We start from the raw sequence: 16,970 nt of genomic DNA on the forward strand, positions 1-16,970 counted from the left end.
CTTTGGTTCACAAACAGACGATTTATTGCCTTTGGCACACCTGTCTCCGTGCTGACCGTGACCGTATATGTAAAACTATATTGTCAATTCTAAAATGAAGCCCAAAAGGGATTTTAACAATTGTATGCTTTTGTCATATTTTGTCGGTTGTTTTTAATGGTTTAGGTACAACTTTTTATACAGTTTTTACCACAGATTTATATACATTTTAAGTTTGTTTTCATTTTATGATTATAGGTTTAGGCAACTTTAGAATGAACTCTGTATTAGTTCGAACATGAAATAAACGAGTCCATAAGGGTGTATAATATTTCTAAATATCCTTCACTTCATTAGGCACAGAAATCAGCTTTGAATATGAAAGTGATTCAAAAACCCGACTAGACTTGGTTTATCCATTTGAAAATAAGTTCTAAAAGCCTAATTTAGGGGTATAATAAGCAAGTTGCCTCATTTTGTTTGCCCAAGCCTCTTAAAAACATATTTTACAACTTTGTGTTTGCTTTAAAGTTTTTTTTTCTTGTGTTATGACTTATAACCATGCCATTTTTTGTTATCTTTAGGTTTTGTGCAGGTCTCACTTGTTTTTGTCTTTTGTATTATTTTCATTTGATTTGTAAACTAAAATAAAGTCATGGTCAACTTAAGAACAATGGTTTAAACCAGTGGTAAATTGTTACACTTTAGTATGTAGAACTTATTTTCTATGGTATGCAACTACCAATAAACATCACTCATTTGTGTAGTGCACAACAAAATGTTTCTCAAAAAATGATTCATACTTTCTTAGTTGAACACTTATGATACACTGTTAACATTCATGGTTTACTTTTGTTTTACAATCACAAATTCAAGTGTTTTTGTTTATCTTAATTGCTACAAATAGCCCGGGGGAATTGCCAGTCAATGTAAACAGAAGCCCCTATATGCCAATTGTTTTTGATCAGGCATTGATTGTTATTGTGTAGGTTGTGGTACACTACTAATAGCTGTTGTGACTGGTTTAAAACATGAGTAACTTAATTTGTTTGTGAAAAACCACACAATTAATTAACATGGTATATTTTCAGGACTCTTGCAGTGCCTTATGATGCTGTGTGATGTCTAGGTATTTGCACACTGAGAACTGTTGTGTATATTTCAGTATGTGACACAATCTAGCGTGGCTTAAACAGATGAAAGGTTTTTAAACTTTTCCATTGGAAATGGTACTCTGGTAAACAAACTGTTTCAACAATCAACCAAACAAAAGCTGCAATGAATAACCAGAGGGCACAGGACTTACTTGGTCAATTAAAAACTGTCATTGAAGAACAGGAATCCACAATCGCCCAGCAAAACATTCGCATCAAGACACTTGTTGCAGAAGTAGACAATTTGACTAAAACTCGCAATGCACTAGCGGAAAAAGTTCAACTTCTTGAAAATCAAAAGTAAGTATATACATCTCAAATTTGCTTGTCATCTTACCTGACTGAAATTGCACCTTTTAGCTCTTACAGGAAATGTTGCAGGTGGGCGTCTAAATATATAGTCCTACTGTTTGACTTCATCGGTGCCAGCCACTAGAATGGACAAACACAAATAACTGATCTTTATTATTGTTGCACGCTTTTAGTGCCAGTCACGAACAGGGAGGGAACTGATAGCATGCTTTGTAGTGAAGGTTATCGCACTTCCTGTGTGTTCGCTCTGTTAATGCTAGGAAGTATGTGGACCTATGATGGTTTTACATGAACAAGGCAGACTAATCATTGTTTGTGATAGTGGGGAAATGCATCAGGTCACTAGCATTAAGCTCAGTCTGTTTTGATTATGGTTTTCATTTGTTACTGCTGGTTGACTGTGGCAGGAAAAGTACAGATATGTGTCCGTGTGGTTTTGTATAGCAATAAGGAACAGTGTTACTCCTTTAGGAAACAGTTTGTAGGTTGTCTGTACTTAGCAATCCACAGTGCATAATGGAAAGTGTCATATTTGCACCCATGTGTATGTCAAACTTTACCAATGTCTTCATTCATTGGTTAAAATGTACAGCAATGAGGAAGTGATATCATTTCCTTTTTAAAGTAGTCTGCTGCATCTTAAGGGCTCTTTTTGTTGCTGCCAATAGCTATGATTTTCTTTTCCAAATGTTTGTAAAGGAATTACAACAGTTGTTTATTGTTACAATACTGCTTGTATTGTGAAACAATATTTGCCTTACTTATTGCATGTGATCATGTCCGGAGTATAAGACATGAGGTTTGTCAAACTTTTGATTGTTTCTAGAGTAAATATGCTATGTGTATGATTTATAGCCTCTTAAAGTTTAATATTTTCAGTGCAAACAACCAGCATGCGCTTTGACTTTCATTGTCACGATGAAAAGTTGAGTTACATTTGTTTGCATTTCATACAAAATTCCATGTGCATTTACTTCTTTTCACAAGGTCTGCCTTAAGGGCTTTGTTGAAAGCACAAGTTTAGCAGTCGGCAGCAGAAATTGTTAGGTTGCTTTGTTATATTTATAATTCTCACTTGTTAATAGCGAAATATGTATTTCAGTGTAATGCAAAATTTTTGTGAGGGTGCATGAAAGTGGTAGGTCAAACATGATAAGCACTGAAAAGTTAGCTGCAGCTTTCAACAACTCTCAGTATTAAACTATGGACAGTTTTTCAAAATTAATAACTGATCTCCAAGATTGTTTGTTTGAAAGGTACCGAAGCACACAATGTTTAAACATTAAAAACATATTCCCATGTTTTCCCACAGTGTAAATCATCTTCATAAAAAATTTTTGTTTTTAGTTTGGAACAAACCTCAGCGAAAAAGCATCACAAGCGCCGAACGTCATCTGGTCGTTCCAAGAACAAACATAGTCGAAGTCTGTCGTCACATTCGAACAATGATCCAGGCATGTTGTAGTCTATGGTCTCTCGTTAAAAAATGTGTTTTTGCATTGCACAGACTGCTTGTTATATTATAGCTACTTGGTTTGAAATATGCCATATCTGTGAACAATGTGAACCTGTACATTAAAGGTAAAATAATTGCTCACCTCCTACATGCAATTTTCAGAAAGAAAATTGAAAAAAAACGCGTTAGATAAAAATAAGTTTATATTTGTGCTGTATGTATACATGAATGTATGTTTGTGTGAACATTTTATGCATAAATATCCTATGAATTGATCATTGATGACAGCATTTAAAAGTTCTAAACACAAAAGTTCAAAAACGTTTTCTTGTCCCAGATGAAGAAAGGGAAAGCGGTGTTAACCGCTCAGCCAGCTTTCAGCGAAAACATCTGGAAGAGCAAGATATTAGACAAAATCATTTAAAATATGAATTAAGTTCTGATCTTCAGGACAAACAAGTCGAAGTTCTCAGAGTAAGTCCTATTAATAATAAGTTTCCACAACTTTGCTATAAATTAGCCTCCAAGATGTATACCTGTGGACAACAATTGGTGGTCATTTTGTATCACCCAAACTTTTTGCGCAAATTTAGATGCTACCGTTTGTTGAAACATTTTCATAGTGACCACTGTAATTTTATGATGTTTACTAATTTAAATTGATTTGAAGAGGTATTAAACTTTGAATTAGTGACTTTTAAATTAGTGAGAACCGATGTACAAGCACTAGTCACCTGAAGCAATGATTTCAATATGTTTTTAGAAACTGTATGGTGGTGGTTCAAAGGCAGAAAATGCTGCTCGTATAATCCAAGAAGCATACAGAAGACATCGAATGACTGTGAATTTCAAAAAAATCAGACACTCAAAAATCAGGAGGTTAACTGTGGACAATGTTCCTCACCCGTTACCTGAAGTCACCGAGACATCATCAACACCAACAGAAACTCCAAGCAGCCCAACTGAAAATCATGTTGAGGTTGTGGAACTTGTCCTTGAGCATTCATTTGTTGAGTCCAACCAAAAAACATTTGATTCTGCGCATGAAGAGACTATAGAGGAAACCCCAGTAAATGGAGATATAGCTTCAACTGATTTGAACGATGAAGCAACAACAAAAGAGACTGAAAATGTGGCTACAACAGAAAAACCTCAGGATGAAGATACTGTGACTCCAAAAGCATCTGATTCTCCCACAACGCCTCCCAATCAGCCATTATCTAATGAAGAAATTGTTCAGCGTATTTTACAGGAAGCGCCGACGGCCAACTTTAAAAAAGTTCCAAGGAGAAAGAAAAGACATGGGTAAGTACATGTTAAATACTCGAGGTCATGGGCCTGTTGGGTTTAGCCTAGAATTTGATAAAAGTTTACTATGCCCACTCCTAAAATCAAGCGCAATTAGTTAATGTTTAGACAACAAATGTTTGTACTGCATTTCAGCGAAAAGTTCCTGTAACAATTATGCAATAAATTCCTGGTTGTTTGCCAGCTACCAGGTTGTACCACAGTGCCGTACTGATCAGCAATTGTAAAATATTTTACTTTTTTTAAATGGTAACCGAATGTTTTTTGGAAATAACTGTGATTTTCAGCACAGTGTTTTCATCAATCAAATTTACAATTTTGAAATAAGATTACAAGTTTAGGTAGCAGTAAAATATGACTTGACTGATACCATCTTGCATTATGAAACATACAATAGCACTACGAAAATATACATGCTGCAACAAAGGAATGATTCATCATGCAACTAGATGCCAATTCTGAGTCATCGATTGGCATATGGTTGTGAAATCTGTCTGGATTTAAACACCTGTTGCTGTTTTAATAAGTGACAACTCTTACATATTCACCATTCTTGCTTTCAGCTATGAGACAGTGATTTTACCAACTGAGGAGGCACCAGTAACTCCTGAACACACAACTCATGCACTTGACCCTGAACCCATGTTGCCACGGTCAAAAGCAACACTTTCTACTCGTTCACGTAACAGTGACAGCGAAATTGGGAATCGCAGCCATTCACCCAAGTGGCATCGAACGAACTCAGAATTAAGCTTAACCAGTTATGAAAATGATGCCGATCGAGAAAGCATGCGAAGGTAATGCATAGATTTTATAAAATGAAACTAACTATCTAATTTGTACTTAAGTGGTGTTGTTATGGTTAAATTTAATCTGCTTGTAATAGCATTCATTTTTGTAACTTGTATTTGGCTGTAGAATGGCAAAGTAATGCTTTTGCTTTGTTATTTGTTGGGTTTGCTAAAGTTAAAAAAACAAATTGCTTTTCTAGAAAATGTAAAAACAAACAATACCAGAAAGTCTATGACATTATATATAAGTGTATTTTGTAGTGAAATGGTGGACACAAATTGGTGAAAAAGTGTGATGCATTGCAATTAAAAATCAGTCTGTTTCTGGTATTTACGCTTGACAATTATTTGTCATTGTGACAAGTCAACAATGTATTTCCAGTTCCGACACTGCAAGCATATCAAGTGAAATGTCATCCATTATAAGCGACAATATGCTGCAAACTGGTGGCTACCAACGCAAAAGCAACATTTCTGTTCGAGGGAGCTGGCATTGTGATGTCAACAATGATGTTATGCGCAAACGTTATTACCGCATTGGCCTCAATCTATTCAACAAGTATGTAAATCATGGTTAAATTTTCTATATTCCTCTGTTACTTAACGTCAAGAAATTACTTCAGGCCTACACATTGCATTGAAAAAGAAGTCACACTTTTTTCATGACTGTAACGAATATTGACTTTGAACACTGAATGAACTTAACATACAATACTGTTATGCTTGCAATTCGGATGATAGAATTTATTTCTCTAAATGGATTTTTTGACTGTTTTTAAAGCATGTCTTTACCTTTTTCAGTCAAATTTCAACATTTGTTTGCAGAAAACCTAGCAAGGGATTGGCATTCCTTGTTGAAAACATGTTTGTCTCCAACACACCGCCTGCTGTTGCATCTTTTCTATTAAATCGCAAAGGATTAAGTAGACAAATGGTCGGGGAATATCTTGGCAACACACAAAAAGTTTTTAACCAAGAAGTCCTGGAGTAAGAAATTTGCTCTTGTACAACTATTACATATACATAAATTAAATGCAGGCACAACATTTGCTTCCTATTTTGAGTTTGTGAAGTTTAGATGTTGGAGGCATTAAGTATTGTATTGATTTTATAGATTTTTTTTCTTCCATTCTGTTGTTTCCATTATCCTGGGAGTTAAGAGCGATAATTTAAAAGTTTTTGCCCAGTCATTAAAGATTTTAATCTTTAAACTGCTTTGGTATTAACCTCTGAACTTTAAAAAAACTACCTTTAGCATCAACAGTTGTTTTGTTTATTACCCACAGCACCCCAAAACAAAACCTATTTATGTTTTTCAGTTCTTTGTGTGAGCTTCTCGACTTCAGTGGAATGGAGTTAGATGAAGCACTTCGCCAATTCCAGTCCCAGATTAAAGTTCAAGGTGAAGCACAAAAGGTGGAAAGGCTTGTCGAAGTAAGTTTACTGGATAGAGATGGATCTATTTATGCTCACCTGGCTTGTAAAATTTATTGTTAACTGTACAAATGTCAGTTACCTGTGTATTTTGGTGTGTGTTGTTTGTTCACCAACAAGGCAACAACCATAAAATGAAGGGTAGTTGGGCTCTGTTATGTGTCAGTCGGAAATCTCTTTCTGTTTCTTCTCAATAGCGAGGATGGGTAAATTTGTGCTTTAAAAGTAACAGTAAACAAATGTGAGTGGCTGTCTGGTTAAATTGTATTTTATTACCCAATTATGAGTGGATTGTTGCAGCTACAATGTTAAATTGCTTGCAAAAAATTGTGGTGCACTTTAAAACTTTTACAAAATGCAAAATAGTAAATTGCACATCAAAATGCATTGAGTGCCTTGTGGCACAAACTTGGGTACAAATATTTGGATATTCTGACTTAAACTATATGTAATAGCAGTTTTAAGCTTTAACAGGAAGTATATCTTGAAATAGGCGGACCCACTCATTTAATGCAGATCTTTATGACTTATTTGTTCAATTCAGGCGTTTCCAACCTTTTTGTTACCATCTTACCAGTCATCCAATTTTTTCTTTTTTAAGTATATAATTGACATGATGAAACATAACTGCCATATATCACAAAAAAAAATAAAAAAAATAAACATATCACAAACCATAACATAAAATAAAATAAAAAACATTCCTGCCTGATGCCCAATCGTTGTATAGAGCTAACTGATCCCATTCTAAAATAAAAATGTACATATACATCAATGAAAATTTGGTTCATATTTTTGAGTTCTTAACGAGGGTAGAACTTGTACTTTCGCTTACACTGCATTGTTTCTTGTTTTACGTATGCAAAACTGTTTTCTGTGTTAATTATTGTGATAACTGGGATCAGCAAGCAAGTAGGACATATACACAGTGCTTTATGGTGTAGACAACAATTTATCTTAGTTACATTACAAGGAAGGTACACATACACGTGTTTGTTTGGTCACAATCAAGGCTGTTGGCTTATCAATGTTAATGAAAACAAAGAGCACTGTAATTGTCTATTTTTTTCTTTTTCTTGTTAGTAGCTCTCTGACATAAAGCAGTTGTAAAATCAATAAATTGTGATGAAAATTCAGCAATACGTGAACAAACACTTAACCAATGGTTTCCAAATGAGGTTAGGTTGCACTGTTTTGTATTTTTAGGAACATAGCATTCTTTTCGGTCTACGATTTAGGACATAAAAGTTTGAAGGGAAATGTGCTTGTTATTTCAAAATTAATACATAGTTTCAATGTCCAAATTAGCTTACAGCCTCTCATAATTGATTTAACAACATTCCATTCAAAAAATTATGCAGATTATTGTCTAATTTTATTTTAAGGTTAAACATGTATGTTGGGGTCTTGTAAAATGATATCACAAAGACAATTAATTCATTTCAGGCTTTTTCACAACGTTATTGCACTTGCAACCCAAAGCTGGTTGAAAGTCTACACAATCCAGATGCAATTTTTGTGCTCGCGTTTGCAATCATCATGCTCAATACCGACCTTCACTCACCCAACATGAGGCATGAAAAGCGGATGACTGAGGCTGATTTTATTAAAAATCTGAGAGGTAATAAAACCCACAAACAATATTTGAAAATTTGTCTTTCAGGAAAGAGTCTATTGACAGGAAATGGTTAATCTCCTCTAAAATATGACATTGATGGAAAAACTGTCATACTCGATTGGTTTATATATTTTTTGAAGTGTAATACTCTATGAAATCAGATTTTGTGCAAGTTGTCAGTTAACAACATGGCAAATTTATATGTAACTTGTTTTGTTCATTGTTAATATTGCACATTGTATGGTATGTTAAGACTTTATTTATTCTTTAAAAGTTTAGGCTATTCGCTTGCTAAACAGGGCCGTTTCTTAGTTTATTTTGTGGTCATTTTTAACAAAGTTGTGCTGTAACACTATATTGGTTGGGGATTTATAAATATAAGTTTAGTCAATTCGGCCATTCCCTTCATAGACACAATGTTGTCAACATTAAATTGTGTTTTTCGCATTTTACCAATAGTCCCCAATATAACAATTTTGGTAAAATTTAATATTCATGAGAGTTATATATTCACTACAACTGAGACTGAGTCAAAAAAACACCAGAACCTGATTATCCTTGACCCTCACTTTAAACGGCGTAATTTTATCAGGCGTGGATAACGGGGACGACTTGGATGAGGCCTTGTTGAAGAACATGTACAACCGAATACGTAACAAAGAGTTCACCACCCTCGATGATCACGTCACCCAAGTCTTGGAGGTCAGTCACTAGGCAGATTGCTTGATTTAGAAACATGTCACCATAACCCTGTGACACATCCATAATTGCGACCTATTCCTTCGAGACCAGCGCCTAATGGTCGCTGTACGTTTTCGTATTTCTTCCCTAGCGGTGGTGGCTTGTGTGGAAGCGGAAGGCAATACGCCTATGCGTCCACAGATTGTTGCAACTCGTAATGTTTCAGGCAATTGCAGTCATTAAGAGCGCACCTTTTCATTACCGCCTTAAGTGCTCATTTGTATCGATCCTAATGGGCAAAATAAGCAACGTCGTTTTCGCTTTGACCGAATCAGTTGGACAGTGTGCATTTTGTTGGCATATATGCGAGTTGTAACAATATGCATTTGGGCAAACTTGTTTTGCAGTCTGGCTTTTATTCGGTTAATTTTTTCATTCTATGCACAAACCAGTAGTACATATTTCAATTTTCCTGGGCGTGTTTGCAAAGGTGGAACGCAATATCGTTGGCAAGAAACCAGTCCTCGCAGTCCCCCATCGGCGACTCGTGTGTTACTGTCGCCTTTACCAAGTCACAGACCCCAACAAGCCCCAGAAGATGGGTCTGCATCAACGTGAAGTTTTCTTATTCAACGATATGATACTGGTAAGTAAATGCCTCTACATTGCCAAAGTAATCTAGGTACCAAGTAGTTGCGGTTTTTCTGCAGTAAGGTGACATTGAGTAGCGCCTTTGTTTGCTCGAGGAAGTGTAGCGTGTCACACCTGTTATGCGTATTTACGAATTTCCGCGTCAAGGGCTGTGTCAGGATTTGATAACGTTTGCAGTTTCCTGCTTCGCTGGTGTGTAGTCATCGATGCGTGACTACTAACGAAATGGTGCAAACTGTTTTCAGACCAAAACGCTACTTTAAATTCGTAGATAGTATCATATGAGTAAAACTAAATTCAACCTTTTGTGGGTTATAGTAACTGCATGTGCTATAAAGGGGGTGGCATGCATATAGCAGTTTGTAAATTATCTTTGCTGTTAACGCCAACTGGTCCGTGTTTAGGGCTCAAACAGAACAATACCGAAATCTACTTACGTTATCCATGTTATTTTCACCATACCGCCCGCTGTTATCAAGACTATTGGGAGATCAATTTTAATTAAAACAAATAGCACTGTAATTGTCTCTTTTTTTCTTTTTCTTGTTAGTAGCTATATGACATAAAACAGTTTATTGTCAAATCAATAAAATATAAGGAAATTCAGCAAAAGGTGAACAAACACTCGACCAGAGGTTTCTAGTTGGGGTTAGGTTGCACTGTTTTGTATTTTTTGGAACATAGCGAGACTACACATTTTTTCGACCTACGATTTAGGACAGTGGTTCTCAAACTTTTTTTATTGCGACGCCTCTGGAAAGGTTTTGTGGACTTGCGACGCACCAGCAAATAATAGTAAACGAGGAAACTTAATAATTATTAAAGTTGTGTTTATTGATACAAGTACAACAACAAAAGCCCCAAAACTGAACTATTCTGCGACGACCTTGGAAAATTGAAACGACGCGTCGCGATGCACAGTTTGAGAACTACTGATTTAGGACATAAAACAGATGTACTTTGTCATTTCAAAATTATTGCAAAGTTTTAATGTCCAAATTAGCTTACAGCTTTTTATAATTGATCAAACAACATTCCATTAAAAAATTATGCAGATTATTATCTGTTCTTACGTAAAAGTTTGATTGTGTGACTTTGTAGAAGGTTATCACAAAGAAAAATAATTCATTTCTGTACCAAAATCTGTTTACGTTACTTATGTTATTTTGGCCATACCGCTGTGGAATGGTTAAATGAAAAACAAAACAAAAATAAACTCACGTGGGTTCCTTAAGCTTGTGTTGGACTAACTCAACAATGATTAATCGCGGAGTTTTCAGTGCCTATGACGACATTTTGGTCTATGACGTCATCGTACGTGCAGTCGTTTATCGGATAATCTAAATGTACAGCGCAATTATTCTTAGAACCTTACTTTATTGTGGACCATTCAGAAAAGTACAACTATACCACACCCCCTGCATAAAACCATATTTTTATGTCACAGATCACCAAGATATTGCAGAAGAAAAAGTTTGCCACAACATACACATTCAAGCAGTCCCTCTCCCTACATGGGATGAACGTGCTGGTGTTTGAGACCACATGTAAGTCTTAAGTTTTAATCTATATGAGTGTAAAAATATGACGCACTTCCTTTTGTCACTGAACTTTTTCCAAAAAAAGGGAAATGATGTCTAGGAAAACAAACTGAGATTTACTAATGGGCTTTCTTTTCCAACCTAAATTTGATTTCTTAAAACGCGCGGGATTTAAATTTCGTTTTGAAGAATAAGCCTGGCATGGATAATGTTGAACCGTCTGTTGTTTGTGGCTATTAACGGTAATATTCCGTCGTTTGAAGTGAACGTTCAAGACCTAGTTAATACGCCATGACGAGCGCCCATATGTCAATATTGCACTGCAGCATATGTCAGTCGTCGTTAAAAGACCACCGTAATAAAGAAAAAAAAACATTAGCTATACCTTGGCATAAATATGCTCCGATCTTGCTGTACTAGAAATTTACAAATGCTTCATTTTGAACTAATTCAGACATACCGATTTGTTTCCGCTAATGTTTGTGCAATGAAGCTAATCATGGGCAATATGCATGTTGTGACGTTGTGGTACTTTGCATTCAATGAACGCATCTCGCCCGCACATATAATGTGAATGCATTGAAACACGATCGATGGAATGGCGCTTTGCGTTGGCACCGTTGGATTGAGTTCCTTCCTCGATCGCCCTTCCTAATTAATTCCTTTGCACCGGTGCGAACCACACCAGGCTTAACTACACGATTGGAAACGTGGGTTAATATGTAGTCGATAATTTTTTAACGTGACAATAGACAGATAAGCGGCCTACACTGTGTGTTCTCAAGCGTAAACTTACCTCCGATTTGAACTTTTCCGCTAAGGATAGTTATGTGGGGAAAGCGCATGCTGTGCTATGTTGTAACGGACGGCTTTGTTTTAGCTTCTTCATTTAAAAAACATCCACATTTTTGCTTTAAAAGCCCAAGGAAGATCTGTGTTGTTGTGTGGTTGGTGCAGCTTATTTTAGATTACCGAAAATCAATGCGTTTTCCTGTAAAAAATGCTTATTTTGTTGGTGTGGCTGGCAACAATTCATGTATGCTGTGCTTCCCCAAAGCAACAACAGTTTACTAAGAATTGGGGTTTATTCCCAGCTTTAACATGCCTTTAGTCATGTTGACTATTTTTGACCTAAACACGTACTTGCCTCGTATTTTGACTGTGGTTTGGTTGCTATTTAGGATCCTAGGGTTTCGTTAACTCGTTTATCGCATCGCTATGGACATGGGGAAGATTTTGTATGTCCTGGGTTTCGCTTTCCACCACTGGTATTTGTGTGTCATCTAAAAATACAACTTTTGCCGACCGGCGCGCCTGTTTCTTGACATTTATCGTTGAACCGATATAATACTTTCGAGATACACAGTTTTTAGCCTTAAATTTTGATTTTTACAGAAATTTTGTCTCGTTGTTGGATTAGAAACCGTGTCGTTGTTTTGACATAAAAATTTACTACAAGATTGTAAACTTCGATTTTCTCCATACAATAGGGTACTTAACGTGTAGCTTCTCATTTAACAGATTACCCAAACGGTATTCGACTCATCAATTCTCTCGATAATAAAGTTCTCATCACTTTCAACGCTCCCAACGAACATGACCGCAACAAGTTTGTTTCGGATTTACAGGAAAGCATAGCAGAAGTCCAGCAAATGGAAACCTTAAGGATAGGAGGTGAGTAAAATATCCTGATTTTACTTTGTCTTTATAAACGCTTGTTAATTGTGTGACCTTAGTTTCGGTTTCGTGTTTAACAACTGGACAAACCAGAGCTCGAATGCTTGTGTGTTGAAAAAACGATGTTGTGGTTTTGTACCCTTTGCTGTTGTTTCTTTGTTTACTCATTTGTTTGGCTAATCGACTTTCTTTCAACTCGGAAACAATGATTACAGCCGAGTTAGAGAGGACACAAACTACTTCACCCTCCGAATCTCGAACCAATTCCCTGCTAATCGAATCGAAGAAGATGTCAACTTCCATGCAGAACCTTAATGAACCACGTAAGTTGTATAAGACATAGGGATGATCATTGGCCAATCTCCCGAAATCGTAAGACTCTTTACCGTAAGGTTAGCAAATCTGCAAAAACAATCATTTGTAAAGACTGTGAAAAGCCCTGTGTTTTCGTAAAACATAGATTGCAAGCATAAGCTCTACTGTTGATCTTTATGCTATATAAGACATTCCTAGCCCTTTACCCTGTCATAACATTTGAATCCTATTTATAAGTTTTAAAATTTTTGGTGCATGTGTGTATTACTAACAGTGTCGTGTGTTTGTCGTTATTGAGCCGTTCCCATAAATACTCATCTCCCAAATCTTAGCATGTGGTTTTGTTATGATCCTTTGTTGTTTACAGTCGGCTTACCAACCATCGACCTTTGTCTGTACAAAAAGCAGTTTAATTTGTTATATTGTTTAGTGTCTCAACTCAACCCACACTCTTTGTGCCACAGAACCAGCCCACTATCCCACGTAAATACGCGTATATTTAGTTAAATATTACGTACTGTTTGTATGACATGTATTGGCAACCAGTACGGCTATTTGCATTATATCTTTTTGGTTAGCATCAGTTTACTACTTTTAATGCTCCCTGTGCGGTGCATTTAGGCAATCATAAGGTGCCGTTTTAAATTTTACCTCTTTTCTCTCGATTGGTGTCGTGTTGGAAAAGGGAAGTAAGGGAGAAAATAAAAATCATATTCAAATGCAATAATAATGAACAAACCGACGACTTGACAACACTGTGGTCATTTACATATTTAAATCACAGTTTTATCAATACTTCGCCATTGAATATATAATTCATTTTTTGAGCCTGTATTTTGAGTGGTATTGGGGAACGAAGCTGTGCTTGCAACCTTAAACTATTTCTTCTTCTCGTACATCAAAGACAAATCAGCAGCCTTTAGCCTTTTCAACTGGCAAGATAAGCTTGCAGACCGTGCGCTTCCTTGTTGCCCTAACGCAGTCACTGCATATATGTTATCGGGTAAACGGAAGTGCACGCATACAAGACTTATGATCAAATCACCAGCCATCTTTCAAAGCATTAATCTTATACCTATATTGATTGCAGACCCAATGGCAGCGTCGTTCTCCGGCGAAGGAAGGCCAACGTCTATGTACAACCTAAGCTCGACTTTGGAAAGCAACAATAACAATAATAATAACAACGGCAGCGTGGTTGTAGCGCACCCGCGACAAATGAGCGATCCAGAGCGCTCCCCAAGTCGTAACGGGCCCAAGATATTTGGCACTTTGTTCAGCAACACGGCGAAACGTTCGTCTGGTATAAAACGTGGCATTCGAGTTTCGTCGCCAGCTATTCGGGTCTACTCCCCTCCTCAGAACGGCCCGAACTCCGCTGCAACCACTGAATACTTGTGATGGCGATGCTCAGCCGTTTTTTCTTCAATTTATTCATTTATTTACTTTTTTTCGAGCCCGTCGCTGCCCCGTACTTCATTCAAGCCACTCGCTGCATTCAAACGTCGGTGACATTATTTTGCCATTCCTGTTTTTTAGTTTTATTCAATTTTCTTTTGTGACTCGTTTTTTTTTCTTCACCCCTCCCCACACTCGCTACTTTGTAATGGTTTCCCTAGGCTCTGATGGTGCGTTCCACGTTTAAACGGCGTCATTTAGGATTTCACGTTACTCTGTATTCGAGTAAAATCAACTACTCGTATCTATTAAGTATATCAATGACACCAGATAAATTGTGATTCGAATTGTGCAATCATATCGGACCAACATTGTTTAAGCAGTAAATTTTACCGACCCATATATGGCCGCATGAAAATACTTGTCTAAAAGCCCTCGCCTTTACAACCCGCGGCAGCGAAATGGTGTATCCTGTTCATGTCGCGCATCATACGCTTCCAGTGTTATAACGCAAGGCAAACGCAGCCAGCGCGTGGGTTATGTTTATAGAAGCGGAAGTCATGCATCATCTCGAGGACGTTGTGCAGTGCTGAGCCAGGCGCGTCGTTCAAACTGTTCACCAGCGATTTTTGCCGCCAAGACGCCACCGCTCGACCAGGCCACGCCAAAATTTTTCGCGTTGTTTGTATGGCAGAATAGTGTGCAGATGTGTACTATAAAGGGCGTGTATTTCTTACTCTAACTGCCCTCTTCGTTTGGAAGCCATGATTTTGCCCCTCAAAAAATTTATACATATAAGTTCGACCTTTGCGCCATGTTTCATTCTGTTTTCTAATCATTTCGCCTAATATATACATACCTAGATATATATCTTGTTTCTTATAGCCCACTTACTATCACTATTATCCGCATTCGTTGGTCTGATTCTCGCGTTTACTGATCGCCCTGTTTTTTCGCGTTTCATCGCAGCTTACCAGCCAACATGTAAAAGTGCAATCACCGCTCATTCGCTCATCGTGCGTCGATTTGTTAACAACGCCCCAAACACGACCAAGACAACAATCCTTAGCCAAAATATGCCACGTCAGTAGCCATTCGCTTCGAGGGGCAGCAAACTTATTTGTTAATTTAGTTGTAGCGCAATTCCATACTGGTTTAGATTTGGGGTCCCCTATTCATACGGTTTTTTGATGCTTGCAAATGACCGTTATTTTAAACTTGAACATTTCTTGGTTCCTCGTTACAGACACGCATTGGTGTTTATGTGGGTATTGTGCGACAAATTCATTTTTTGAATTAGTGAAATTATGTAGGTCACATTGCACTGCATTTAAACGCCTCTAAATTCTATAGTGTGTGAAACATGTCTCTCTTTTGGTAAAACTTCGTCTTGTTTGGTCACACCAATTTAGAGTAGAATCAGCTTTGGGGTTAAATACTTGGGGAACTAACTTGGTGGCTTATTTTGAATGTAAAGCGAAAACCTGACTGTAAAATCTAATCCTAAAAAATGCATGTACATGTTTTCGTTTTTATAGCTGATTTTTGTTCCAAACGGTCTTACCAATTCGACTGAGAAAACAGTGTCCACCCCCTTATGGACAAGTATTACCACACGATTGACCATTGTTTACTGGGTTTAGCTTTGACCCAATTTAGCATCGGTGTCGGTGTAATGCAGGAGCAAAGCGAACATTCCCTTCTTGTTTTCATTCTATTGGACGTCGTAAACCCGCTGTGCAATACAATCAGCTTTTGCCTACATGGGATATAGTCGCATGTTCAAACTTGATTTCTGATGCGCTCCCAGTTTTGTGTATTGGTGTTCGATTTTTTGAAGTACAAGTTACACTGTCGACCCGAATTGAATGATTTGTGTTTGCAGGAGTTTATTTAATTGCAGCAAAACTTAAGAGATGCCTCTCTGTAAAGGTTTGATGTATGATAGGTGTTACCTTTGTATACTCTCTATCAGTCGATGTGTGGATTAGTACAGTTCAGGCGCGTACTAAGATATTAGTCTTGAAATTCGTTTGTGTAGTTATAAAAACAGCTTACCGTAAGCAACACACGGCATTTAAAAATAGTTTTTTATATTGTTTTCCTTGTAACATCCAAATTTAAAGTCGGTTTGTGTATCCAGGGCTAAGCCAGGTAATCATTTCAGTTAAAATTTGCAATAATCTACAAAAATCTTGGACGTTTCGTAATTTCCAATTGCGCGTTTACTGTTGTCTCATCCGATACAGGTGCTTTTTCGTAACCCTGGTAACTAAAGCAGCGGTTGTTTGACTTTGGTTCACGCATGTACTGTTTCATTTGTATTTTAAAACATAATCTGTAACATGCTATGGCAGCATTTGGCGTAAATGTTTTAATAAAGTGCTGGTCATGTTGTTTTGGAGTTTGTGCTTTCAGCATTTTTATTGAAACCTGAAATTAAACTTTGTTATAGCTGCTGTATTTTTTGCCAGTGCTATTCCATTTCAGAACCAGTTGTTTTGAGTCTCCTGGACCCTTTTGACATGTAGCTGAAACTATGGACCCCTTTATAAACCCAGTAATTAATGTACGATTGGTTTCTATTACACCTGGAAAATAATGAAACAAAAAGTTTGCCTTTTAAAGCAAACAGACTGGATAATTATGAATCAT

The 16,970-nt window shown here is 36.9% G+C and overlaps 1 protein-coding gene across 1 annotated transcript; it reads left to right on the plus strand.

Annotated features, from left to right (window-relative positions):
• The first annotated feature begins 1,037 nt into the window (after positions 1-1,037).
• On the plus strand, positions 1,038-16,179 carry LOC145215509 (IQ motif and SEC7 domain-containing protein 1-like). The gene is made up of 15 exons (XM_080084206.1): positions 1,038-1,433; positions 2,793-2,899; positions 3,239-3,375; positions 3,665-4,206; positions 4,773-5,006; positions 5,383-5,559; positions 5,826-5,987; positions 6,320-6,434; positions 7,881-8,055; positions 8,645-8,754; positions 9,224-9,379; positions 10,832-10,931; positions 12,447-12,599; positions 12,818-12,925; positions 14,008-16,179. Exons 1-15 carry the CDS (start codon positions 1,258-1,260, stop codon positions 14,316-14,318), a joined length of 2,763 nt encoding a protein of 920 aa, XP_079940332.1. The 5' UTR covers positions 1,038-1,257; the 3' UTR covers positions 14,319-16,179.
• The last annotated feature ends 791 nt before the right edge of the window (positions 16,180-16,970 follow it).

Source organism: Phallusia mammillata, chromosome 2, assembly GCF_965637545.1.
Source record: "Phallusia mammillata chromosome 2, kaPhaMamm4.hap1.1, whole genome shotgun sequence".
Taxonomy (NCBI): domain Eukaryota; kingdom Metazoa; phylum Chordata; class Ascidiacea; order Phlebobranchia; family Ascidiidae; genus Phallusia; species Phallusia mammillata.